General features: G+C 42.2%; 1 protein-coding gene across 19 annotated transcripts in view; it reads left to right on the forward strand.

The window, feature by feature from the left end:
* Positions 1–20,090, forward strand: part of PARD3 (par-3 family cell polarity regulator) — a 518,486-nt gene extending 498,396 nt beyond the window's left edge. For all 19 annotated transcript variants that reach the window (XM_046679514.1, XM_046679504.1, XM_046679509.1 and 16 more), the window contains 3 exons: positions 1,937–2,057; positions 11,593–11,720; positions 18,081–20,090. In XM_046679514.1, the coding sequence (XP_046535470.1) occupies positions 1,937–2,057; positions 11,593–11,720; positions 18,081–18,477 (646 nt within the window). In that variant the 3' untranslated portion in view covers positions 18,478–20,090. The remainder of the gene's footprint in view (positions 1–1,936; positions 2,058–11,592; positions 11,721–18,080) is intronic.
* Positions 20,091–27,787: the final 7,697 nt, after the last annotated feature.

Here is a 27,787-nt window from a genome sequence, read left to right on the forward strand (position 1 = left end):
CTCTTTGTCTTAGGAATCTGACTCTCCTCATGCTTGTACCATCACAAAGTAGACTGGATGTTACATTAGGAAACCATTATTGAAAATATATGTGTTCAAAAATATAAGATGCTCTCTCTATATTTTGAACACCCCAAGGGAATAACAACCTGCCTGGCTTAAAAGTATGGAGGGGAAGTTTTGAAACTGTCCCCAAATGTGGACTGAAGCCTCTTGTCGTCCGTCAAGTAGCACATTTTACAGACCCATTCACCTGTAATGTTCTCTGGTGGATCAGTTCAAAAGGTTTCTGAGAAGAATGAAGGGATGACAAGCTTTTATTGACTGGGAAAATAATGAAATTGAATATATTGGCAACATATTCCAGAAGCTCTAATGAGATTGATAGAAACATAAAGGTGATGGGGACCCACCCAGTAGGTTGAATGATGAAAGACTGTCCCATATTCTTGGATGATGTTAATATTGTAGTCCTGTACATGAACATTTTCAATTTGAGATTTTTAAGCCTTTGGAATTCTTCAAAATATGTGGAATTACACAAAGACATATGTTAGTTTGAGAATTTTAGATACTCTACTATGACAGACTTTCTCTTTCCAAGCTACCTCTCACAAATTACAGTACCCAGAGGAGTGTGCAGCCAAAAGAACCCAGATACACACTGAGTAACCAGGGCAACGTGTTTTCAACGAGGAGACCTGATCTTCCTAATGGCTTACAGCTTCCCATTCTGCTAGCAGCTTGGAGGGTACATATGATAAACATAAGACTTGCTTCTTGTCCTCAAGAAGTCTGAAGTTCTGTTGGGGAGACAGTATATGCCTAATGTGCTTGAATAGCTTTCCTGATAGGATGCAATTTCACGCTCAGGGAATGGAACAGACCAAAAGTGCATGAGATTTAAGATTGATTTAATTTGGGTCATCTCTATTACTCTTGCAGATACTGTTTTGAAAATTTGCATGATTTTATAAAAGAGGAGCTTTGGAGTCTGATAGATATTTTACTAAGTGATACAACGTGGCATAGTGAAATGAGGGCTAGACTACAAGCCAGAAAAATCTGGATTCTAGTCTCACTTTCCCCACTGGGCAGCTGGGAGACTTCAAACAAGTCCCCTGTCTTCTTCAAAGATTAGTTTCTACATCTGTAGATGTGTGTGTGTGTGTGTGTGTGTGTGTGCGAGAGAGAGAGAGAGAGAGAGAAATCGTGCCTTCTGCACCTATCTTATAAGCTTTTTGTGAAGATAAAGCAAAATTCAATGCTATATAAAAGAAGGCAACATCATTATTAACTGATTAAATCAAACTACCACTTGAATTTATTTTTAAAATGCTTTTCATTTATGCTGTGAGAGTTGCATTTTGTGTATAGACCTCTGATAACTCATAAATCGAAACTTCATGTAATGGCATCATGAAAATAACACTGTACATTTGTGAGGCTATATTATGTGGTGTTATCTCACTTGATTGCTGCAAGTAAGATATTTAGAGCAAAGATGATGATTATGTCCGCTTGTGTATATAAAGAAACCACAGCTCAGAGGCATGAAGGGCCTTAGTCTCAGAAGGTGGAGGAGCTGGGACTGGACCCTGGCTTTCTGACTCTTAATGCAATGTCCTTTCCCCAAAATTTTGCTGCCAACACCTTGCCAGATTACAGAAAGGAAATGAAGCTTTTAAAGAACTGTGTATGAAAGAAATGTCTAAAAATACTGCTCACCGTCTAAAATATCTGTCTGAAATAACTTTAGTAAGTCTTAATCATAAGAACAAAATGAAAACATATTTTAAATGTGCAGATATTGTTTTAAAAATTCACTTCCTCTTAAACAGCATCGTTTCACAGCAAGCAGCCTTTTTTCCTAGCAACTGCAATTCACAGATTGTATTTCTGAAGGACGTTCATTGTTGCCCCTTTCCTCTTTTAGCAACAGATCAACTCCTAGCAACCATGATCGGATACAGCGTCTACGGCAAGAATTTCAGCAAGCAAAGCAGGATGAAGATGTAGAAGATCGCAGACGCACCTATAGCTTTGAACAACCCTGGGTGAGTGTCTGGTTCTTCTGCAATGAGCAGTCCCACAATTTCCCTGCGGGAAAAGCCACTAAGCTGTGACCTCAGTCCTTTATGAAATGAGACAAGATGGAGCCACATTCCCTTGACCTTTAACATACTGACCTTTCCTTCATTTCCATCTGGGTTTCATCATTGCTAATTTCATTTTATATCTTGTTGTACCATCTGTCCATTGCGTAATAGATTTCCTTTGCCTTATGACAAGACATAGCAAAAGCATTCTTGCTCTCAACCATGCATTTTTTTTAGAGTTAGTAAATATTTTTGTATATACATTTTTCTCAGAATCGGAGCCAGAATAAATTTGTTCAACACGTCTGTCATGTATCTACTATACACAAAGTGCAGTGTTTAGTAATTCTTGATTCTTTTTTTTCCCCCATCCCCTTTGTGATTTTGTTGAATCCCTCCATTGATCTGTCTATGTCCCTGTTTGAGTCCATCCTCCGCGTAGCCACCTCAGTGAGCTTTCTGAAGTAAAACTTTGACTGGCTTCTCAATGCCCACAGATGAAGTCCGGATTACACAGTGTGGCATGCTAAGCCCACCCAATGCAGCCCCAGACTTGTGCTCTGATCTTGTGCTTTGCCCTGACGATGATGGCACTTCTGGGAATGGGAGGCATTGGAGTGGATTTGGGAATCTGAGACGATGGGAATTTTGAAGAACTCTTTGGAAATTTGAGAGAGAGTCAATTAGGAATGAATAAATAGGCTCCTTGAGGTAGGAAAATCTAGCTGAGGTATACCCATCAACATGGTAATGTGACCATAGCCAACAATGCTTAGAGGACTAGGAACAGAAAAAACAGTTTTTTAGATTAATTCTGTGATAGGGCCACGGTAGAAAGTCAAAGAAGGCACTCTGCAGTCCTAGGAGGATACTGGTGACACGTCACCCACTCTGGGAAGGGTGGTAAGTACAGCTCAAGGAAGAATGTCCCTGTTTGCCTGGAGGATGCAAGAAGGGTTAGCAGTTTAGGGGTTATAAAGCCTGGGAGCTTGTGGTCAAAACAATACAGTTTTGGAGTCCGGGATCTTGGAGGTGGTACAGGGCTGGATGATGTTGAGGTCTAAGGCGTGCCATCCATGCATGTGAGTTACTCAAGTAGAGGTGATTAGGGTTCAAAAAGTTCATGAGTTCAGTTCAAAGTGTCGGGGATATAATTACGCTAAATTTTTGGGAGAGTAGGGGAGAGGAAGAATGGTGTCAGGAAAGGCTTGACATGAAAAAATGATCCTGTTTTATTTGGGGAAGGGTAAACTTCCCAACTGACGTAGAACTGGGAGGTTGGTTATGTTGTAGGGGAGGAGAGAGCAGGGTGGGAATGAAGTAAGAGCCTTCAGTGCCAGATTGGAAGTTTGAAGAAGGATGGTATCGGGACAGAAGTGGCCCACTAGCCAGCTCACCTGGCTCTCCATGCCTCAGTTCTCTTATTTGTAAATCAGAAGCATTAGAGGAGATGTAGTAGGGTCAGTTATTAAATGCTTTATTAAAATGAAAATTTAAGAGGAAGCTGAGTGTGTAAGCTAAAGCAGATGTAAGGCGAGCTCCTCAGGTTGAACACACAGGTGACTGCTGCCGTAGGGCAGAGCTCCAGGTGTGGTCACAGGCCAGCACCGTCCTGTCACCTGGGAGCTTGTTATAAGTGCATGTTCTTGGGTCCTGCCTCAGACCTACTGGATCTGAACCTCTATGGCCGGGGCCTGGGAATCTGTATTTTAACAAGCCTTCCTAGTCATTCTGAAACACATCCAACTTTGAGAAGCACTGCTCAAGAGTTTAGATCATCCCTGAAGTCCTTTTTCGTCCTAAAATGCAACACCTGCAACATATTCTACACAAAGCCAGAAACTATAAAGGCCTTTGATCTTGGGATTTAGTGATCAAATTGGAGTTGGTGGAAGCCTACTTTTGTGAGTGAAAGGAGAAGGACAAATGGGAGAAGCAGTTCTAATGGAAGGGCTTTATCTTAGTTCGGGTGGGGAAGACGGGGCCCTGGTACAGGCAGTTGGCAATAGACTAGCATCCAGGAGTAAACACTCCTCATGAAATCAATCCTAGCCTGAGTCTGACTCTGGGACTTAGCACGCAGGTTCAGCAGATTTAATATCTACGAAAATCTGTAATTGTCCTCTGCAACAATATTACTATTAACGGTATTTTTAATAACGTATTTAATTTTTCTAGATGATTAAGTAAATTGAGTCATTCCCATGTAGCAACATGACAGAAGTATGTTAATCTACTTAATGCTGTTTGGCACAATTGACTCTATCTATTCCCACTAGATTTCTTAAGGAAGGATTCTTTTGTGATGTGTGGTAAACATCCTTAACTACGTGTATTTGCACAAAGGGATTGAAAGGAGGAATGAGTACAGTGACAGCCTGAAGGAGGAAACAGCAACCACTCACACACACACAGTTCAACCTGCAAAACCCCACATCTCTCACTCTCCAGGCCGCACCATGGGGAGCAGCGTCATGCCATTTGAATTTACCAGGAATGTGGATTTCAAACTAGCATGCTCCCAACATGTATTCTTTAATTAATTATTTAATGCATCGAATTTATTGAGTGCTTACTACGTTCTAGTCGTGTTTGGTGCTGGAGAACAAAGATGGGAAAGAAAGAATGCCCTTAAAGGTCTGCACTGGAGCTGATACAAAGGAAAGGAGTACTTTGCACAGCTTCTGACAGGGGTCTGCGTGGAGTATTAAGCACGGCGGAGCTGTGCCCTGATCGACTGTGGGTGGTCAGGAAAGGCTTGAAAGAACATCTCTTTGAAGTTGGAATATATTTTAAATATATAACTTTGGGAAACAGAGAAACATATCTTTGGGCACTAAGATTGAGTGGATTTATTTCTGGTTGGTGACATTGTATCCACATGCAAGATTTCCAAGTTTATTTGAGGGTAAACGAGCATTTCCTGCTTCTTAGTTCTAGATGTTTTTTACTAAGAGATGTGGAAATGATTTGATATCCATTTGGGTTTCTTTATAAGATTTTTTTTTTTAATGGGAGCGGTGAAAATGTTGGCATACGTTTCTATGTTATCTACTTAATGTGAACAATCATGTTAGGAAAAATGTTTGAGAAAATCTTATACATTTAGAAACTCAACTACTGAAGGTCATAAGCCAAATTATTGTGTATCAAAATGCCATAGCAACTTTAGACAGACAAGTTGGCTTGTATTATCATTTCCTGTAATGACTGAGCAGTGAATTATTTGGATGACAGGCTGATTTCCTCAGGGATGGAATAATTTCCTAAATGGTGGGTCAGAAGTTGACCTTTTCTTTGCTTTTTATTTATTTTTTTTAATTTTCAAACAATTGGGATCTTGCAGTGTACTCTCCATTCTGCCGATCATGTAAATGAACTCACTGACTGTAATTCTACTTGGTGTATTAATTTTCATACCAATTGTCATTGTTGCCTTAAGAAGAGCTGCTCAGTTGTTCAAAATGTAGTGTGGTCTATGGTTTCTATTATCTGTTTTACAAAATGAACTCTGAGTATCTTGGAACCTTTTTTTCTTTTCCCGTATGTGTTCTGACCTTGAAAGGTCACTGTGTTTGGAAAGGATAAGACCATGATCTCACCCACTGGGATGGTTTGTAATCATTTTAGTTTTAAGGAACCACAAACTCATCTTCAAGCTGTGTGTACAGCTTCGACCATATTAGTTGAAACTGTCGTGCTTGTTAGAAATGCCCACACACAAAGTGCCACCAGATGTATCGTATAGAAAAATATCCAAGCCAGTTACTTTCCGTGCAGCGAGATGCCGCAGAAAATTCATCCAAGTAGCCCTTTTCGGTTCATCCATTTCCAAAATGTTCTCTCTAAACTCCAGCAGTATGGAATGCACCTGTTCCTGCGCTTTTGTTCAAAATAATGTTTGGGCCTAAGGGAGCTGATTTGTGGCACAAAAGGTCTTTAGATGAGCAGAGGCCCAGAAAATTTCCTTGGCTCTGTAATTGAAGTGAATTCTCTCCCAAGTTGAGTAAGAGAAGAAGAAGAAGAAAAAATAGCAAGTTCTTCTCCACGTAGGGCCGGGTGCAACATAAATAAAGCAGCACGTAGCTTTAAATCTTTCTTAGGATAATGGAACAATAGCTGAGGTGAGGGTTGTTATCACGGAGCTCGGAGCTCGGATATGGACGGGACTTAGTGTTGCTTTTAAAAGAATTAAATTGCAGGCTGCAGACGTAAGTTACAGTATGCTGTTAAAACTTTGCAGGTACCTGAGTGTTGCCCACAAGGAGACTTGCTGGCTGAGACGATTGATAGATGGGATAATGGGGCCTTTAATAGCTATATTGCTAAATCCTTTCCAGCCCGGGTTGGTAGTGACTGAAAGTAGTTTAGTCCTTCAGAGAGAAAATTGATCCTCTGTGATGTGAGTATCTTCTTCTCCCCCAGCTTTCTTCCTAGCTGTCTTTGAACAAATAGAAAAAAATCTGTCCTTTTCTCCATTTTCCTGTCTTGGACTCTTTAATGATTCCTCTTACCCTTTTAGAGTTTTCCTGCTTTAATTGGCGAGCTGAGCTGCACAGCCACCCTGCACTCCTAGATTGCCTTCCCTGTACCTGGGGAATTTGAGAAAATGTTGGATTTGTTTTTATCTTTTTTTTTTTTTTTAAAGATTGGCACCTGAGCTAACAACCATTGCCAATCTTCTTTTTTTTCCCCTTCTTTTTCTTTTCCTCAAAGCCCCCCAGTACATATTGTGTATTCTAGTTGTGAGTGCCTCTGGTTGTGCTATGTGGGACACCATCTCAGCGTGGCCTGATGAGCAGTGTGCAGGTCTGCACCCAGGATCACAACCGGTGAAACCCTGGTCCGCTGAAGCAGAGTGTGAGCCTTAACCACTCGGCCGCGGGGCTGGCGCCTATCTTTCTTAAGACTTCAGAGGTGTCTGCTGTCATTCCCTCATACCTTGACTCAACAAATGCCTTCTTAGTCCACAGTCTTGCAGTAGTGTCACTCTAAGTCAAACTGGTGGAAATCACCCCCTTGGAAACTGACCTGGACAGAGCCGTTCTTGCAGCAAAGTGGGACATTTTATTTATGGCAAAGGGCTCTGCACTGCTGCAGAGGAGACACCCCATTCTTACAGCGCCGCACCTCGCCCTCCTGCCAAAGCCTGCGTGCCCCTTGGCCCGTCCACCCACAGAGGCCCGGGGTGCTGGAGACTTGAGAGGCTGCCTTCAGGTGCCGGTAGCCCCTGACCCTGGAGGGCTGGCTTCTTTTGTAGAGCTACCCCTTTATTTTCAATGTCCCTGCTGCTTAAGATGGGGGAAAAATAGATCCAACGCTGGTTGGGAAAGACGAGATGAAGACAGTAGTGTGTTAAGACTAAAACATCTATTTATAAAAACTTTATAAGAGAAATTGTTATGCTCTGCAGACTTTTCAGCCATTACTCACATCATTAGTAGCAATTAAGCTTTTCAACATTCAAAACCCACAAGAGTTCCATCGATAGTTGTATAAACATAGCTTGTGATACGATAGAGGTGAAGGCTGAGAAGGCAGAATAGATAAGCAAAAGTTAAGTTTGTTTTGATTAAAAGTTGTAAATAAGTCTACTATAGAAAATAATTACCAATATTAGCCATGGCCACTTTTAAACAGAGTAAACAATTTATACTCTTCACGTGATTTAATGGCATGAAAATTATTTCTCCCCTTTACCAAATCTTTAAATTACTGTTTTTATCAGAATAGAGAATTCAGACCAGGATTATAGCATATTTGAATTGCTAAAATAAGGATTTTAAATCTCAAAGGGATAGCATTGTTCTTTCTGTTTTTGTCGCAGTCATCATCATCATCATTCTCATCATCTTCATCGTTCCATCCAAAGTGCACAAACCTTTTGCATTTTATTATTGTTTTCCAAACATGCCCTTGGACTCATTTGAAAATTTTTATTATTCATAATTTAAGTAGAAAATCTGCCTGAAATGATCATTTATGAGAATATTACATATATGTGTATATATATTTTAATATATACAAGTATACACACGCTTACATGCTACTCTTCCCATCTATATGAAGAAAAATTAGACTTTTAAAATTATTGAATATTTTATGTAAATAGTAATAAAACAGTAATGAATTTCATTTCATAAGTGACACACATTTATATTAAGCTCTAAAAGTCTTACAATTTTACCCAATTCTAATTAGTGCTGAAGCTTCGTACAGTGTATATTTATTTTTGTTCTTTCTTTAGTCTATTAACTATTAACAGCTTGGGGTTTGTATTTTTGTTTTTTTATTATCTATTTTTATTTTTGAAAAGTAAATGATTTTATTTAATTGAGAGAAATGCTTAGTTAATGACTTAATTTAGTGAGACACTATATGGAAGATATTTTTAACATTTTGTTTTATACTAGTAAGTGATATCAACATTGTATGGCTTTCCCAAGTTTTATATAATTTTTTGTATAGTGTAAATAGTATCTCTTTATAATCATGAATAACGACCAGAACTTTTCAGCTCATTTGCAAGAGCATAATTTTCACTTGTGGTTTTAAATACAAGCCACGAAAAGATTCACACACTGTGGGCTCCAGTGTGTTGGGTAATAGATAATCACATATTTATTTCTCTCTCACAACCTCTATTATTGTTATGGCCTTGACAACCTAGGCTATTTTTTTACTTAAAAGGTCATTGCTTGTCACCAATTTCATCACAAACAAGGCCAAGGTTGTTTGTAATTTTCACTCTTAAAACAGAACTATTGCCTGTTATCTGGTGAATCTCCAGAATTACTACAATTATGTTTCACCTGTGTGTTTTCCTATATAGCTCTTACCCTGTTGTTGTGGTTGTTGATGGTGTTTTATTTGAAAACATGCACTTCTTTCTGCAGTTACAAATGATCTCCTCCTTCCTTTATTTTTGAAATTTAGGACCTTAGATACATTATTTTATTTCTGCCATAGGGATAGAATCCACGCTATTTAAAAGTCAAGACTGTCAATTGTAACACTGTTCCCACAATTTACATTTTTATGAGATCTTCATTGAAATCAGGAATCAGGTTATTTTTGATTCAGGCCAAGTATAAAACTTGCTAGGATAAACTTCTTTAGTCTTTGCTCTGGGCTGATGATGTGCGCAATCCTCGTTGAAATCCGTGGCCCAGTAAAGTTTCCTCTTAAGGATGATTCTTTTTAATAATCCCCCCCCCCCTTTGCTAGCTCTACAAAAGATGAATGAAGTAAAATATTAATGGTAAGGCTGAGGTTTCTATTCCATTTTGGTGAGCATAACATTATGAAATAGGTCAGTTTGCTGATACCAAACTCGTTCCCTCATTTTAAGTTTTCAGACCCCATCTGATGATAATTTCGTTATTGGAACTCATCAAGATCCAGCTAGATGCTTGCTGCTGGTAAGGTTTGAGGTGAAGTGTCAGAAAACAGACAGTGGAGGAAACAAAAGCCCTTCGACTTCGTTTTTCCTCTGTCGGAATCAAATTTTCAGGCCTCTGGGAGAAACTACTTAAAAATACACCTGAAATTTCTACAAGACCTTGCATTTTCTTTTCACAGCTCCACAAGCAGTGTGTCATAGAACAGCATGAGCTTAAAAAGCTGGTTACTAGATCCTGCTGCAGAATGCCAGATCTTTCAAGACTGCTTGACATGCGTGGATAGCTGGTGCTGAGAGGAGAGGAGAGGAAGATGTGGTTCTTCTTGAGGGCGTACAGGAAATCGTGTAGGATTTTCTAGCTTGCTTTGCCTGTCTAGTGGCTTCTCGCAATTTTCCCAGGGCCCACCATGAACGACAGAACAGCTCGGTTTTCTTTTCAGCCAGCCTCCTCGAGCATAATGGAGAAAATGTCTGTTTCCTGTAATGGAGCTGGTGAACAATTGGTTGGTGCTTTGTTTGCATAAGCAGAACTCACCCAGCGAAGTGTTTGCCTTGCTGAAGGCACCACTGATGTGTTATGTGAACAGTGTTGTGGAGCAGGTCTCTGAACACACATTCGTTCCAATGAGTGTGGTTATAAACATCCGCTAGTAGAGACTGGGGTATTGTAAAGCTTAATCTCCTCGCGCATTATTTTTGTATCGGGATATTTTTAATATGCTCACTGACTATGCCCATATGCTTTGAAATTTTTGTCCTGTATATTGCCTTGTTATTGCTTACCAACAAATGAGATAATGCTGGCCAGGCAGAAAAAGAACAATAGATGATGCTTTCTTTCTGTTCACACAAAAGGCAACCACAGGAGCCACCCTTTAAGTAAAAAGCCCACATGTGATCTTACAACTCTCCAAATGAGGGCTAAGACTCTGTTATTTTAGAAAATTATTATTGAGTCAAAGTCTGCCATTGGCTTTCACCTCTAAAAGAAAATCAATAACTTGTTTTTAGCAGACATTCTTTGCTCAGAATATGCCTATTGCACAATGTTGCGTAACACAAAGGGGACTAGAGGTTAGCAAATACCAAAGAGGCTTACTTAGTGCATGCCGCCGACACTGTGATAAACCGTTGTTGGGTGTTTTGTAAAGTGGGAGGCATCGTTGTCTGTTTTGAACAGGTCTAGGAGGTAAGCTGGAAACCATCAGTGAGAAGCTGAAGTATCCACAGGGGCTGGCTCTGCCCAGCGCAGTGTACACATCCAGTGTCTGATTTTGGTGAGAGGCAGCTGTCAGCAGATGACCTGCTGACCAGGATATTTAAGCCAGAAGGATTGGAAATTTCTCTATAGGATATAATTCACCTAGGTAAAAATGCCATTTCCTCGTAACTAAGGCAAAATGTATTCTAACCAATTCAAGTAGCTATTAGCTTTCAGGTTTATTCTTTTGGTAAGCATTTCTGTTCCCGTTTGGCTGCCATCATGGATTGGAGGAGACCTGTACATGGCTAACCGTGCCTGGTTTCAGCTAATCTTGGTCAAAATTTAACTGTCATCCTTTAGTAAAGGAGGAATCCGCTATATTGTATCCTACTGCTAGACTAAAATATATACCTACCAAAAAGATTCACCAGCATGGCCAACTTGCAAGCGTGCACCCATGGCCTTTCCCACTTTTGTGAATTATTGTAACAAAACTTTTCTATTTATTTATGTATTTAGCATTGACGTCTTCTAGTTTTCTGAGCAGCCTGACTCCTCCCTATATTTTCCGTAGTTACAACGGATGTAAACTGGTATGTAAGGTCAGTATTTACCAAACCTCGTTAAGAAGACTGGAAAAGTTGACATCTCAATTTTAAGACGTTCTAAAATCATGATCAAAATTTCAGGTGATTATTTGGGGCTCACAAGAGCAATTAGCTGCTTTTTTTCCTCTAAGAAACTTGAAAGTATTGCCCTTGATTTGTTGAAAAATTCACAGAATTGGCAAAATGTTTCTGGTCAGTCTCTAAGAATGAAAATTAAGTCAGCCAGTTATGTGCTGTATGTAATTCCTTTCTCGTTCACATGTGGCGTTTTCTCTGCAGCCCAGCTCCAGGCCGGCAGCGCAGAGCGGCAGGCACTCGGTGTCCGTGGAGGTCCAGATGCAGCGCCAGCGGCAGGAAGAGCGCGAGAGCTTCCAGCAGGCCCAGCGCCAGTACAGCTCTCTGCCCCGGTACGCCGACCCTCGCTCAGCGTTCCTCCCAGTCCTTTAGGAAATCCCCCTTCCAAAATGGCCCTGGCTTCTCCAGCTTACACACGGTAGTCATAGAGCAACTGCAAATGGACGGTGGGAGTTGTTGCTTAGCTTCGAGGCATCTTACTGTGTGGCAAGAGATTGGGAAGAAAGGTTTTTCAGGAGATGCCAACAATTTGACCCAAAAGCTCCCTAACCGAAAGCAAAGTAACATGACTTATGAGTACTGGGCTTAGGGGTCAGACCTGAGTTCTGGCATTGGTTCTGCTCCTTTCCATTTGGCCACGGACAAGACAGTTTCCTCTTCTGAAGAAAGGCGAAATAACTCTCATTTTGCTTCTCTCAAAGGTAACTAGAGTAAATACTTTGTAAACCTAGAGGTCTGTAGAAAGATAGAGGGTGAATGCTCCACGCCCTGCACTTTGATGGGCTCCGTGGTCCCAAACGCCCTCTCTCCTGTCCTCCATCTCTGCTTGTGCTCAGTGCTGAAGCTCGGAGCAGCTAGGGCTGCCCACCTCGTTAGCTGACGGCCAAGCCAGAGGGTTTATCTGCGGAGCTCCCCGCAGGAGGCGCTTCTGCTGGGGGCTTCTCTGCCAAGAGCCTGGAAAGTGCTCAGGTGACTGAGCCCTAATACACTGAAGTAATAGTCATTTCCCATTCAAGTATTTCCTCTATGCATGTAAAGAATAAAAGTATTTAAAAACATTCAGCTTTCCAAACTTCCCCAAACCAGTCACTCCTATAATCACAATTCTTGTAGGCATTTGTTGACAAAAACCAGGTGGCAAAAACATTTTGGGTGGAAAAAATCCACTTACCATGGTTAAGTAGACTCTTTTCAATTTGAGCAAAACAATTTTGAGGTTGGGAGCAAATACTTATCTGTGTAAACTTGACTGGTCCATATAAAAGTGATCTAGATTCCATTTTTAATAAGGACATTTAAATGCTAAATGGTCACTATAATAACCATGAGAGACTTTCCCACCTTGACACAAGTCAGCCCAGTGAATAAAAATCTGTACCAGGATGGTACCGTCGATTATGGTAACTCATTCACTCGGTTGTTCTTTTCAGTCCATAAAGCTGGATCTCCTTTGAGGACTAACCTCTTTTTCTTTTAAGTAGGAGCATAGCGCTTATTTAGCCCATTCCAGGTAAGAGTTGTTGAAGTTTAGGCCTGGACGGGACCTTGAGATAATCTTGTTGTGCAAGGAAACAGCTCAGAGAAATTAAGTAACTTCCCCCAAGGTCACACAAGCTAGTACATAATGCTGCCAGAATTCAGATCCGAACCTGCCCGTGTGCTACACCATTGTTTCATAAGGCTCATGGCTACTGAGGGCTTTTATTCCCAAGTCTGGAATGTTAACAAACGCAGGTGTAAAGTTCCCTCGTGCCCCACTGCCCTTAGCTTTTGGAAGAAGGCCACGGTATGAATCAATCCAATGCATCAAATGCTGAACGCCTTAAGAATTTTACATAAAGGTTCTTCTGTGTAAAATCCCTTCCCCCAGCCTGTTTGGCTTACTTTCCGTTGGGAAGATGAGTATGATAATGTGAATGAATTGACATAGCTGGCGTGGCCATGCCACCACAACCACACGGGTGACCCATAGCACATCATGGCCTAAGTGAATGGCATTGTCTGTCAGGGGCTGTGGTCTTGTTTTATCGGCAAGTTGTTTGGCTTCATATATTTTAGTTGTCTTTGAGAGGACTTAGACGAAATGAAGGAGAAGTATCACCAAGTGTATATGAGAAGAGGAGTGAGTTGGGCAGTGCGGAGGGCAAAGGAAGGGAAGTGGGGAGACGGTGGCGGGAGAGCCTGGAAGGACAGGGGGCCTGGCGGGAGAAAGGACTCTAGAGCTCCAATCATCAGGGGGAGGACCAGGAAAGATGTGGGTACTTCCACTGACTTCTGCTCACATTCCACAGTCGCTCAGTATTCCACACTGCTCCTTTTACCCTCGCTTTCCTCTCCTCCTGCCCACCTCTCCTCCTTGCTCCCCTTCCTTCTGCCCCTCCCTTCTGCAGCACCTGGTGGAAGTATCCATGTGCGTGGAGAAGGGAGCTGCTGCCGCTGCTGCCATTTAGCATTTCCCTAAATAACTAAGACTTTCCCTCTAGGATAATTGTAGCTCCCTTATTATTAGTCATTGTATTCTGTGTAGACCTGAGAAAAGCAGAAATCCTGAAATGAGAGCATTGTGTAAGTTCAGGCAAGAGGGGCTGGCAGGCATCTCCGTCACAGTCTCTTCTTTTAGAGGATAGTTTCTCGTTGCAAATCTTCGCATCTGTGAGGAAGATTTAGAAGAGCACCCCCTGCCCCAGCCTTGATTCCTTTCAGAGCAGCCCGCTCAACCCCAGGCTGTGTGCAGAAATCTGGAGGAAGGTAAAGGACCGAGAGAGCTCGCAACAGCCCACCGCGTGCTGGAGTCAGGTCCAAGTTTCTGACACGGCATGTTCTTCAAAGATACTGACTTCTGCTTTTTGGATGTTGACAGTTAGCAGAGTTTTGTCTAAACAAGTTGGTATGGCATTTGATACCAGAAAGATTTCACGCACAGGAGAAGCTCACTGGCAAAGTGGAGCAGAAGTGAAACAAATGGTCGGGACTTGGTGTCAGCCGCACGAGATAAGGTGGTTTGAATTAGAGGGATGTGTGTGAGCCTGGGCCGTGTGAATTCTTGCTGTAATTAAGGAAACCTGTAGAATTCAAGCTACATTTTGAAAATTCAGTAAGAAACACTCGCCAGGTGGTAACACTAGTTCAGGAGGAAAGGGGAACTGAGTGGCCCCACTCTCAGTTCTCAATCAGTCTAGGGTTTCTTCTTTTCTTTTTTTATTCCTAAATTAGTTTTCTTTTTTACTTTCTTTTTTTAAATCCTTTTTAAATTCCTAGATTAGTTCCTTAGTATCCAAAAGGCAACTCTAAAATTGGGTAGAAGTATGTTCGGTCATAGTCACTGATAGAAAACTTATTTAAGATCCTTTACTAAGTTTTTTTCTTTTCCTGCCCTCTCACCATTTGCTCTTCATCTCTTCCTGTCCCTTGGCTTCACGTCTGTTGGTGTCTGCCTCCTTTGCTTGGTACGTCTCACTTCCTCGCCATGTCTCCGCACCCCGACGTGGTCTCCCCGCCAGGCCCATTTATTATGTTTCTAGGCTGCTTATCAACCTGTCAGCCTTGGTCTTTATATTTTTCTTCCGCCTTCTGTGTCCTCCTCATTTCGTGACTAAATGGCTTTCCTCGGGTGCTGGGGCTTTGGTGTAAGCCCTCTGCGTGATGACAGTCTTCTGGCCGCATCGGAGACAGTGCGGTTGTGGAGATAGTTATTGCCAAACCAGGCTGTGTGCTTGGAGTGGACGCGGAAATCTCTGGCGGTCTCCTTCCAGAACTGAGCACACGTGTGTGTTGGTTATAATGAAATGCAGTGGAAGGAGGTGGATGTTTTGTTGCTGCTCTTATTGTCTGTGGCCTTCGAGCAATCATGGGACGGTTGAAAACTTCCTTCTAGTCTCTGAGGAAGTGTTTTTGGAGCTGCCTTCACTTGGTGAGGGTTTAGTTAGTCTTTGGTGCCTTTCTTGGCTCCTTGATCTCTACCTAAACCTTCTGATGAAAGAAGGAGAGCTGATGTTTTGAGGTGTTTTTTCCCCCTTGTTCAGAAAGATGCTCCCCCAAACCCAGAGCCTAATCTTTGAAGGCAAAGTGACTTTGCCTTCAGACCACTCCTTCAACACCCACTGGCCAACTATTTATTCCATGCCACACTTTTCCAAGCACTTTACATGTGTTATTTATTTCTCCCCATAACGCTATGAGGTTAGATATCATGCTTGTTTCACAGATGACGCAACTTGGGCCCAGAGAACATAACCCTCCCAGGTCACACAGCTGGCAAGCAGCAGACTCAGAATTTGAATCTGTGTCTATTTGATGCTAAGCCACTCTCCCACTGTGCCCAGTCCTGAGGTGACTAGTTTTCTAGTGCAGGAAAGTTGTCCTATTGTCCACTGCTTCCTCATGTTTCTTTACAATCTGCTCATTTCTTGTCCTCTCCTTAATTAAGAGCTTATTGATACCACTAGCTTCCCTACCAAGAAGGCATCTATGTGTCTGTGTGTATGTGTGTACATGTGTATGCATCTATGTGTGTGTACTTTCGCCACGTATCTTACTTCAAACCTCAGGGAAGTCTGCTTCCTTCTCTCTAGGCTGCTTAATTTAAAGAAAATTTTAGCTATGAAAAGTTCTTTCTCCTACCTTATCATAATTTCCATCCCTAACAAACCTTTAGTGAATTCTCAATGTGGTTTTTTTGAAGAAGATTAGCCCTGAGCTAACATCTGCCGCCAATCCTCCTCTTTTTGCTGAGGAAGACTGGCCCTGAGCTAACATCCGTGCCCATCTTCCTCTACTTTATATGTGGGTCACCTGCCACAGCGTGGCTTGACAAGCAGTGCCATGTCCGCACCTGGATCCAAACTGGCGAACCCCGGGCTGCCAAAGCGGAACGTGCGCACTTAACCACTGTGCCACCGAGCCGGCCCCTCAATGTGTTTTAATATAAAAAGACTCTGTCTTCCTGGGATGATTCAAAATTCAACTTATGGTGCCTATCTGCCATAGGGCGAAGCCTCAGGCTTTATCGAGTTGAGGAGTGAGGGTGGAGAGGGTCGGCGGATCCCAGTAGGCAAAGGATGAAAAAGGTGACATTTCTGCAGCCTATTTCTGGTTATCTTTAAATTGATAACTAACCCATTAAGGAATCCTGCTCTTGTTGCTGTGATGTTAGTAACAAGTTCGTTGTTGTAATTAACATTTCCTGATTAATGTCAAATCCCTGGTTTCATGCTGGCACTTTCCATCATTCATGTCTCTGGGCAGATTAATTTATGACTTTTTAAGTGAAGATAATCAGTGCTTTAGGCAAATAAACTATTCCCTTAAATATGAGAATTCTTGCCTGGGCTGCTTGTACCAATGGCCTGATTCCCCTTAAAGGAGAACCAGATAGACGTACTGTGGACTGCTCAATTAATCGCAGTCATAGGCAGAGACGGTGCCGGATGGTAACTCATTTTCCTTGTTGAAGACATCCCTGACTACATTTTAGCCTATATGGGAAATGGGCAGATTTCATCCCAAACCATATTGATGGCACTTCTGAATGTTCCAAAATGCAAATTGCTTCATTTCGGCCAGAGACCCAATAGATGCATAGATCTCGTTCTCCCTCTACAGGAGTCTTTTCGAACATTCTGTCATGTTGAGTGCATTGATGTGAAAAGCTGAGCAATGCATACTGTCACTAAATGATTTTCTTACTGATAAATGGAGCAATATGTTTTGTTTTATTACTCAATTCTCTCTCTCTTTCTTCCATTTTCAAGGCAAAAAATTAGGGCATGTTTTCCTTTCTGGTGCAAAATTGTTTTACTTTATCATAGCCAATCTTATTGTAAATTCATGAAAGCATTTAGAGACTTGATAGTAAATTAAAGATATTTCAAAATAATAATGTTTCCTGAAAATGATGTGCAACTTTATTGCAGAAGTAATAAGAATTTGGAATTTCTTTATGACTCTGATTTATTTTCCTATCCTGAGATGACCAAAAGTGCATGAAGCAGGTCATCCTGGGCATTGGGGAGGGGACAGTACTGGAAAACAGTGCTTGCCCCACAGACTTCCAGCTTCTACAGTCTTGAGGAGCGCGTATTCTGAGGGATGTCAGTTGCTGACGTGTACGGCTCGAAACAGGGGCTTTTGGGACTGCCTGTTGCATTTTTAATCAGAAAGGAGTGTAGATTTAAATCTTTCATAACTGAACTCATACTGTAATCCATTGCATGTACTTTCTATTAGCTAGCATCTCTGGAATGCTGGTGGCAGCTGTGTAAAATATTTGTTTTGCTTGTTTAGAATTGAATTGTAACATTGTAAAGCGAGCATTATTGCTGGGGTAGATGCTGCCAAATCTCTAATACTCCTAGCCAGCATCTTGCCAATGTGTCTAAATTGCAGGAGACATTGTCACCCTAAGCAGAACAATTGGTACCTATCCAGACACAGAGGAGGACCCTATTTCTGAATAGCCACTGAATCTATTAGTTCCCTCTCCTGTTTAGCTATTGTTGACTTGTCTGAGATTGTGAGCTGGCTGAGGACAGTCATGTTTTAATCCCCCAGCCCCTATCGCAGTGCCTGGAACAGAGTTGTGTTTGTTGAAATATTGAAATGCGTTTTCCACCTCACCCTCATGCCTTCCCTCCTTCCCTCCCTCTCTCCCCTTCTCCCAACCGTCACACTAACCTTCGGGCCTTGCTTTCCAGACAAAGCAGGAAGAACGCCAGCTCTGTCTCCCAGGATTCTTGGGAGCAGAGCTACTCCCCGGGAGAAGGCTTCCAGAGCGCCAAGGAGAACCCCCGGTACTCCAGCTACCAGGGCTCCAGAAACGGCTACCTGGGCGGGCACGGCTTCAACGCCAGGGTGATGCTGGAGACCCAGGAGCTCCTTCGCCAGGAGCAGAGGCGGAAAGAGCAACAGATGAAGAAGCAGCCCCCTCCCCCCGAGGGGCTCACCAACTATGACTCATATAAGAAAGTCCAGGACCCCAATTACGCCCCTGCCAAGGGGCCCTTCCGGCAGGATGTGCCCCCCTCCCCTTCTCAGGTCGCCAGGCTGAACAGACTCCAGACCCCTGAGAAAGGCAGGCCTTTCTACTCCTGAGCAGGAGAGGAGTGGATGCTTCATGTCAGGCAATAAAGGACATTTTCCTATGAAGACTTGTATTTGGGGAGTTTTTTTAAAACCTCGATGGTACTATGGAATATTTCTGATGTTGGTATCAGTGCCTTTAAGCAGTATGGGCAAAGAAATGGAAGGCCTTAATGTCTTTGCTGCCGTGTCTCAAGTGTCTATTTCGTGGAAGGATTTCCCAACATCTGACAATCATCTTTTTGAGGCATTCATATGCTCTGCATCTCTCTGGAGTACCAGGAATCTTGGCCCAACTCGTGAGATGTCGTGGCTTTGTGTTTCAGCCCCTACAACTGTGGTGACAAATTACCTTGAAGTTGAGGGGGACGTTGATCCCTCTTTTTTCTCTTTAAGTTTCCTTAGATGTGAGGCGACGTCTCCGTCTCTGGTGGATGAAAGTGGTGAGGTACACCAGAAATGGAGGCTTTACGGTACTTCACAGCACGGTCGTTAGAGTACTTTATAATCATATGGTTTCCCTTTTCCATCTCGGCTCACTGTAACAGGAAACTTCTTTCATCCTATTAGAGAAGCTAAGCCATATTCCAACACTGTCTGCTTATCATGGGGGTCCTTTTGTAACTGCCTTATACCTCATCATTACCAGGAAATGATCGTTTCAGTCTGTGTTCATACCTGTGCTTGTTTAGTCACGTTCTTACCGTGTGTCTTGAGTCACCACAGCTCTGTGTAGGGAACGTGGGAGATGAGAGTGACCCTGGAGGGGGAGGGACTGGGCCTGCCCGCGGGCCAGTGTGTATCGTGATGTGGGAGGTGGTAGCTACGAAAGGAATTCTCCCAGGATGAGCTTCTGGCCCAGTACCTCCCAGTAATTATTTTAATTAGTTTTTGTTTGACAGGTTGGCAGGAAGGGCACAGATAAATCAGACAGTCGTTTGGGGATTCTAAAAATTCATCTGCTTTCTACAGTTTTTAAAGTTGGTTCGAACAGACATCCACGTGCTGTCCCTCTGCCTGGTGATGCCATCCATGCTACTGAATAATTCTGTCATGAAATAGAAAAGACAAATAAGGGAAAAGCCATTACACATCGAACAGAGAACAACTTCGTGTCCCAAAACGGTGTAACAAAAGATTGCTCTCATGTCAATATTTTCATGTACGTGTGGGTCACAAGAACCTCGGTTGCTCCCGGGTTTCCATCTGTTGGTCTGAACATCATGTATCGTAAACCATGGCTGCATTGCTAAAGTGCCTGCAAATCCTGACGTGAAAAAAGCTTGAGATGAAAGCTCAGCATACCATGTATTAACAAAAAAGAAAAGAAAAAAAAAGACATGTACTGATATGCCTATTTTTTTTTACTGGCACATTGTATTTTCGTGTCCACTTGTTTCTAGGAAATATGTGAAGTGTCCATACACATACCTGTGTCTCTTTTGCATTTCTGTGTAACAGTTCTATTTGTTCATAATATGAGGTGATGTTTAAATGGTGTTGCCAATGTAAGTACGGTGACCCTGGACGACGGTGGCTGTTCCCCACAGCCTTCCCTGAGCTGTGAGAAACAGCTTTCCCTGTATATATGAGACTTCTAATAAAAGGCATATTTCTTCCTGTTTCTTTGTGGTGTCTGTAGTATTCTTGTGGAAACTCTCCTAGCTGGGGTTTTTAAAAAGCGTATTAGCAGATGTGATTTTTTTTCATATTTAGAGAAAGTCAAAAGCTTCCTCATATCTTTGTGCAAACGCGGAAATGGGTGATTGATTGCTTATTTGAACACCTGATGAGAGAGGATACAGGAAAGAGAGAAAGACCTTCTTAATGAGTCCACTGGAACGTCCAGGCCGCCGAAAGAAGCCTGGGGAATTCTGAATTGAAGGAGCCAATATGCTGGAACTAAATAAAAGAAGAATTTTTTTTAGAAAAAGCTACATAACATTTCCATCACTGCCCTTTGCTCCCTTTCGATCATTTCTGCAAGCCAGATCTTTTGATTGAGTCCTAGGCTTGCGTCCTGTGAGTCCAGAGAAAGGTCCAAATCTTAGTCCACTTCCAATACTAACCCAGTTCTTATTTCCCAAATTACAAGATAAGGCTTTGCTATTTCTCTTAGATGGACACTCATTAATATCTGTGCAGTGCCTTGAAGGCAGAAAGGGCAATAAATCCCTAGGCGAGTTTTGTGCGCAGATCTAGGTGTGGTCCCCGCGCAAAGGGCAAGCTTTGCAAAGACCTGTTGAAAATGCCCTCCATCTGGAGTGCCCTAGCATCGCTTGGTTGTCATAGCGGCCCTCATCCTGTCATTCAATCCAAATTCTATCACCTCAGGATTAGTAACGAGAGTTGTATACAAGCCAAGGAACTAACATATCTTTGGTTCTTATATGCATGCAGCTGTGGGAAAGTAGAAAAGGGAAGATGGACAGATTTGTTAATTTTGTCACTGACTGGAAGCCCTGTTGCAAATGCCAAAACTCGCAGGTTATTTATCTCAACTGACAGTGAGAAGTAGAGCAGGAGAGGTGATATTGGATGTTATGGGGACCCAGATCACAAAGGGACTTATAGATTAAAACTGACAACTTGAGCTGCACTGAGAAGAGAAGTAGGAAAAGGTATGGGCCAATATAGAAGAAAGAATATGCTGTATGTAGCAATCTTGTCTAAATGAACTGACCTCTGGCTCCAGAACACTTCTCAAGGACTCACGAGATCACTGGAAGAGCCTGTCCGCAGGAAGAGCCAGGCTGGGCATGGTCAGCGCCAGCACTGTGCTCTGCCCTGCCCCCTAAAGGAGAAGTCCCCAGTCACAGAAGGAGGCAGGCACCAACCCCAAGGCCCACACTCAGATGACGATGGAGGTGGAGTGACTCAACTGTCCCTCAGAAAAGACAGTCCTGCTGTTAACGTTATCACCACTCTTAGTCCATTAAGACTATACATAGTTTTATATTATAAATATTTATATGTAAATATAAATTATGAAAGTACTATTATATAATGTATCTATTTGATCTGTAATGTGAGCTCCACCACCCCTCGCCTCTCCCTGTGGTTGGTGAGACCAAAGACAGCCCAGAGGTCAAATCATCCCATGATTGACAGGACTGTCCCACCAGCAGGACGGAGAGTGGGACATGGGCTTCTCAGGTTTTCTCCCAAGGAAGTCAAATACTGTCTATCAAATCAGAGACAGTAGACCAAATGAATCTGCTGTTTCTTGGAGTGGGGGCAGTTGGTTTTATTGCAAACCCTTTTTGAAAAAGGGCAGAAGGTAAGCCGACAGAGCTGACTACTTTGTCAGCAGTGTGCTTTTCATCGTCTGCCAAAATGAGTCTGAAAACGAGGACAGAGGTAAGAAGAGACGAGGAGTCACAAGCCTTCTCTGTCCACATCATTGCTTGCGGTTTACCCAAAAATGGCAGCCACCTTCCGACTGCTCCCCTTCCTCCAAAAGTTTTCATTGGAAAGTACACGTTTGCATATTACATATAACAGGTATATATAGGACATGCAAAATGCCTATGTAAATCTATATTTGATTATTTTAACGCGTTCCTTATTTCATCCTATGAGTCCTTAAAACATAGTTTTTGCCCCTGGTCAAAGATGACGCAGATAGTAATTTGTTTCTGGCTTTGTTTGCTCATCACAGAAGAGCAAGTCACTAAGGTTCGACTAGCTCCCTCTCAGTATATTTCATTATGGACGTCCTCCTTGGTAGCATAGTGTGCCGTAAATTTAAATGTCTATTTAACAGGCTTTTTTTTTTTTTCCTTAACAAAGATTCCTCTGACGATGACATGTCAGGTAAGGAGATAATCTTCTTTTCTTACTTCAGAGACAGGATATCATCTTAATAAGGCAGCTAATAAGAACATTCTCAGGTCAGAAAGTGAGAGTGATGGAGATGCTGTAATGGAAAACCACCTTCTGCTCTGAGCGATGATTAGATCACAAACCAGGTGGAATTAAATTGACTTTTTTTTAATGTGTGGAGGATGAGGGTTGTAATTTTGAGCATAAGCTTTTTTTTTTTAAACAAGTAACTGATATTTTACTTTAGATCTCATGGGAACAAGGGGAGATTGTCCTTGCACCCCACACAGAAGGAGCTTATTTTCCCATTAGATGGTTCTTCTCTCCAAAATTCATCGTCTTCCAGCCAGCGTTCATCTCCCCTCTTCCTTTTCCCTCAGCTCTCAGATCCCCTTCAGCAAAGTAAAAATCTATAGGTGTCCTTATGTCCATAAACTTAGTTTCTTTAGATTAAGCCCTATGGGAGGGAAGGTCATTGTCAAAGGATTTCATTGTGGGTCCTATAAGATCAAGCATCCTTTGCTAAAAAGGATAATCCCCTTTCCTCACAGGTTTTTCTTTCCTTTCTGAGTTCAGATTTAAATGATCAGTTTTTATTTACTCATTTTTAATTTATTAAAACAAGTGATATGTGCATGACCCTGTCATTCCCCAGATGGGTCTATTTCATACTGGATACAGGAGAAAAATGCAAGAATCAAGAGGCCTCCCACGGGGAGACTGAGCAACCACTCATCTCCCATCCTTAGCACTTATTCACTCACAGGATCAATTACATGTGTGAAAAACACACTTTTCTGAATTGCTCAGCTAACTGCTGAGTCACCTCACGCTGTTGTTGGCTTAGAAAAGTCATTTGGAGTTTGTTCCCAGACACTGCGATGTCTCACCATGATCTGATTCTCCTCCTAGGGTGTCACCAGCCTCGTGGATCCACTGCTGGAAGCTGGTGCTGGTGGCGGAGACTTCCCCTGTCTCTGAAGGCAAGTTTGCTGCTTGCTAGAAGGCTCCTTCTGAAGCTGAAGTTTGGCTTCCATGTGGGATTTTATGATGCAAATATTTTAAGTACAGCTTTGAAGATTTTGCCATTAAAAACAGTCTCACATGGCTCAGGGCCCAGCCGACTGCAAACGACAGGGGAAGAGTGCCATATACTGCTGGCAAGTGACAGGAAGGAAAACAACACAAATTTCTAGCCCCATCATGACCTTGGCTAATGATCTGGTTTCAGGGTTCAGTTCATAGCTGGGATTCTTTTATTCAGCTCTGGTTGTCGGTGGCAACATACTGATCACAGCTGTTTATGTTGGGATGAAATGGTTGAAAACTTTAGCCTGACAACCCCGAGATGGGTCAGATTAGGGCTTGCCAATGAATGCGGGGTGGAGTATTCCGGAATAATGCAAGCCTTTGAACTTGTCTTGTGAAACCTCAAAGTCAATTTGTCCTGCACATGCCCTGACTTGTAACTCCATTTCCAAACTTTCTTTAATTTGAACTGCTGGGCTTGACTCTCATCTGAGCCCAAGGAGCTCCTCCTCTGGTCCAAGCCACCCAAGCATTTGCACAAAATCCGAACCTGCAGCCAGAGAGTGCAGGCTGCCCGGGCTCCCGTTTTTCTTGATTTATTCATGTAGCCCTTTACAATTTGCACACATTCTCATCTTTTCTTTTTGAGTGTCCAAACCCAGTGAAGCAGGTTAGAGAAATGATAGTCCAATTTTACACGTGAGGAAACCGAGACCCCCCAGACTTCGTGCCTTGGCCACTTAGTGAGCTGCTCAGTCAGAACACAAAACCCATTGTCCTAACTGCACCTACCTTTGTGGTATCAAGGTTTTATCAAAAGAAAATTTTTTAGTTTTTAACAATTTAAAATTCCTTCCTTGATTCCTTACTTGATGGTAATTTATTGGGAAAAGAAATACAATACAATGTATAGTTATGAAATTAGTAATGCCTTGAAAATAAATTTTATTAATCACAATAGTATTTACCTACACTTGAAAATTACATATGTATATTACATATTGTATATACATTATATGAATATAATAGTTTAGTTGCACTTTAGACCCAGTGTGTTCTAACTTTAAATGCATATTGAAATAGACAAAACCAGGTTTCCATGTGGCTTTGCAGACCTCCCCGGGTCCCTTGTTGGTAACCACTACTCCATACTTTGCATCTTTTGCCTCACTATTTAAACCTCTTAGACCAGAAGACGTTCACTTCTAAGCCAGGTTTTAATGTTGAGAAAAGACAGTTATATGAGACTGAAGACAGTGAAATTAAAAAATAATAAAATGAGTAAGAGCTGCAACATGAGGAAAGTCGGGTGCTATAGAACAGAGTGGCCACAACAAAAAGCCAATCCTAGCAGTCGGATTTCTAAAACAGACGCAAAAGAGCCCCTAAATGCTAACACAAAATAGGAAAGAAAGATCACTGGGAGAGGGTGAAACAATGACAATTTGCATTAAATCATCAGCTGTTTTCAGCATGGACGGGAAAATCCTGTCACAAAACGTTGTAAGACATTTGCAGCGGGTTTCAAGCTGGACATGCATTAAAAACGTTAAGCTTTTCACATTGGGAATAAAAATGTAAATCATTTTCAGTGAGGATTTTTTTTTACGTATCATTTTTCTTTTCCTGTTATTTTATTTTTGGTAAGGAGACGACGTAGTAATAACCAAGGGGAAATGATTCATTTACAGAGTTGGATAGATAAAATTTATCTTCAAGGAGATAGAATATTAATTATGCATAGAAAGCAACTTTTAGCTCTGAGACATTCCCAATGAAAGGAGTGGGTTGTTTCACTCAAGATCCTAATCAAATGCAGTTACATTATCTCAGAGAGAAACTTTGGCAGTTACTGAGCATGCTTCAGAGCAGGGAGCAGTTTGGGCAGCTCTCTAGGACCAGCCTCTCCTGAGAAGCTCTCTGGTTTGCTCGCTGCTTCTCCATGCAGATTGTGTCCATCCTCCGCTTGCAGGGGCGCAACGACTCCTTGTTCCTTTAAATGGACTGCAGGATTGTGAGGCAGGAGCCGGTAGCTGATGCTCCGGGCCTCTCTCCTCTGAATCCGCATCCCTAGAGAGGAGACTAGACAGCCACAGACTCAGCGTCTGGAAGAACTGGCTGGCCTAAGGAAACGAGTTTCCAGTAACAGATCCAGCTGAACGAAGCACTTCCCTTGGCTCCAGCTCTCTTTCCCATAAGCCAGGAAATGTTCTCTCCATTCATTAGGGGATGGCTCATCAGGGACTTCTAATCTCTGATTGGTTACTTCATCTACTATGCTAGTATCTTCTGCTGCCTGTCTTAAGTCCTTTTAGGTGTTCCCTTTGGATTAATTGAAAATCACGGATATCCTGTTTGTGTGATTTGTTCAAGGTAATTGTAAGGCCATGAAGAGGCCAATATTGATTTTTTAAAGAAGACACCACTTTATATGGCCTGAAATGTACAATGTAGAATGTGGAGTCAGTTTAAGAAAAATCATTATCATATTCCTTCATCCATTTATTCATTTGTGGCTCCTACTCTATGCCAAGTGCGGTACTAGATGCTGAGAACACACCCGTGACTAATGCAGTCTTGTTCTAATGGGGACTTCCTATATAAGTCAGAGGGTGAACCTGGCATGAAGAAAGTACAGCAGGATCAGGGGATAGAAAATGAAAAAGAGCAGGGGCTACTATTTCAAGCAAGAGATTATTATGATAATGATCGAAGCTGGATAAGGAGAAAAGTAAGGGCAAGAGGCAGGGAAGAACACAAAACAATGATGGCCAATGGAATGGGGTCAAAGAATGGTTGGAGTTGGGGATTGGAGGTGTCACTGAGTGGATGCTTTACGTAGAGGGCATGTTGATAGGTGTGACCATGGAGAGGGTGTTTGACATGAGATGGAAGACAAGATCGGTGGAGGTGAGGCAGGCAAGGAACAGAGAGACCAGTATGTTAGAAGGATCTTCTTCCCATGGGTATTGAAATTAACAACAACAACAAATATGGTTGTAAGATAGTAATTCATGTGCTAAAATCTTCACAGAATAAAGATCTATAGAAGTCTGTACCAAAGAGTGAAATAACACATATTATAACTAATTAACAGCTTCAAACGAGTTGCAGCGGAGTAGGGAGAAGGAAGGAATAATGACCAGGAAGTGTCAGTAAGGAGTGGGGGAGACACCTCTCCCATTTCCAGGCCCAGAATATTCACTATGTGAGTGAAAAACAGCCCTCCATGAAGGCTGCGGGTATCAATTAGAGCAAGAAGCAGTGCAGGTGGACAGAGCCCCTCAGGGATGTCAGGACACATAGCAAGGGTGACCTGGAGGCCTTGGGCTTCTTCTGAGGTCTGAAGTAAAAGGGATGCAGAGCAAGATAAGTTCTGTAGTCTCTGAGGGGGAGGTTCTAACCATTTCCTACTTCTCAGATGCTGGGGACGAGTCTTCCAAGGAGTATCATGGGTCCTCTTTGACTAGGGATGGGCTGCTATAACTTCCTGCATCCCAGCAGCCAAAATTCCCAAACCCACTTTGTGCCATGTGTGTCTGTGTCTTCACAATAGACATATTCATTCATTCATTCATTCATCCATGGGCTAATGTATACCAGCCAATGTGCTGTCACTGTACATTTAATGGTGAACTAAAGAGATATTGATGTTCTCACAAAAATTAGAGTCCAAAGGCAGAAGCAAACATGAATTAAATAAACACAGTAATAGATGTAGTCTGTTAGATGATGACAAGGGCTCTCAAAATAAAGTTGCTGTGAGAGAATCAGAAGAGGAGGGGACATAATTAAAATGAGGCATAGTGAAAGGTTGTGAGGGGTGACGTGTAAGCTGAGACTTGATGGATTCTGAAAACCTAACGAGAATTTGACAATATGTCAAGAACCTGGAAACTTCATGCCCTATGACATTGAGGCTTTGTTTTCTAGACTCTAGAATGAAACAACCCAAAAGGTGGACAGAGATTTATGCCCAAAGCAGTTTAAAAAAATTTTGTTTATAAAAAAATTAGACCTAAACATGAAAAATAAGAGAATGGCTAAGTAAATTATGGTATAAGATGTAGTTGTATGTTATCAGTCACTAAAATTAGTGTTTATGGACAGTGTCAAGATGGCAGCATAGGTGGACTCTGAACCTGTCTGGGAGGAGTCCCACAGACACAACAAGTTTATAACTGTTCTTGGCACAATTACCCTTGAGAGAAAACTGAAAACTGGATAAAAAGAACCCCCACAACAAGGGACGGTGCTCACTGAGGTGGAAAAGGCATAAATTACTTTCTGGAGAGAAAAAGACACCTTCCAGCTGTGGCACCTCATGGCCAGCCAGGAGCAATCTTAAGGTGCAAAGCCTTCCCTGGAGAAGTGGGGGATCTGAGTGGGGGACCATTGCAACAAGAAGCAGCTTTTGGACTCAGTACCACAGAAATAAGGGTCATAATACTAGGCTTTGCTGGGTATT

The sequence above is a fragment of the Equus quagga genome, chromosome 12 (genome assembly GCF_021613505.1).
Source record: "Equus quagga isolate Etosha38 chromosome 12, UCLA_HA_Equagga_1.0, whole genome shotgun sequence".
Classification (NCBI taxonomy): domain Eukaryota; kingdom Metazoa; phylum Chordata; class Mammalia; order Perissodactyla; family Equidae; genus Equus; species Equus quagga.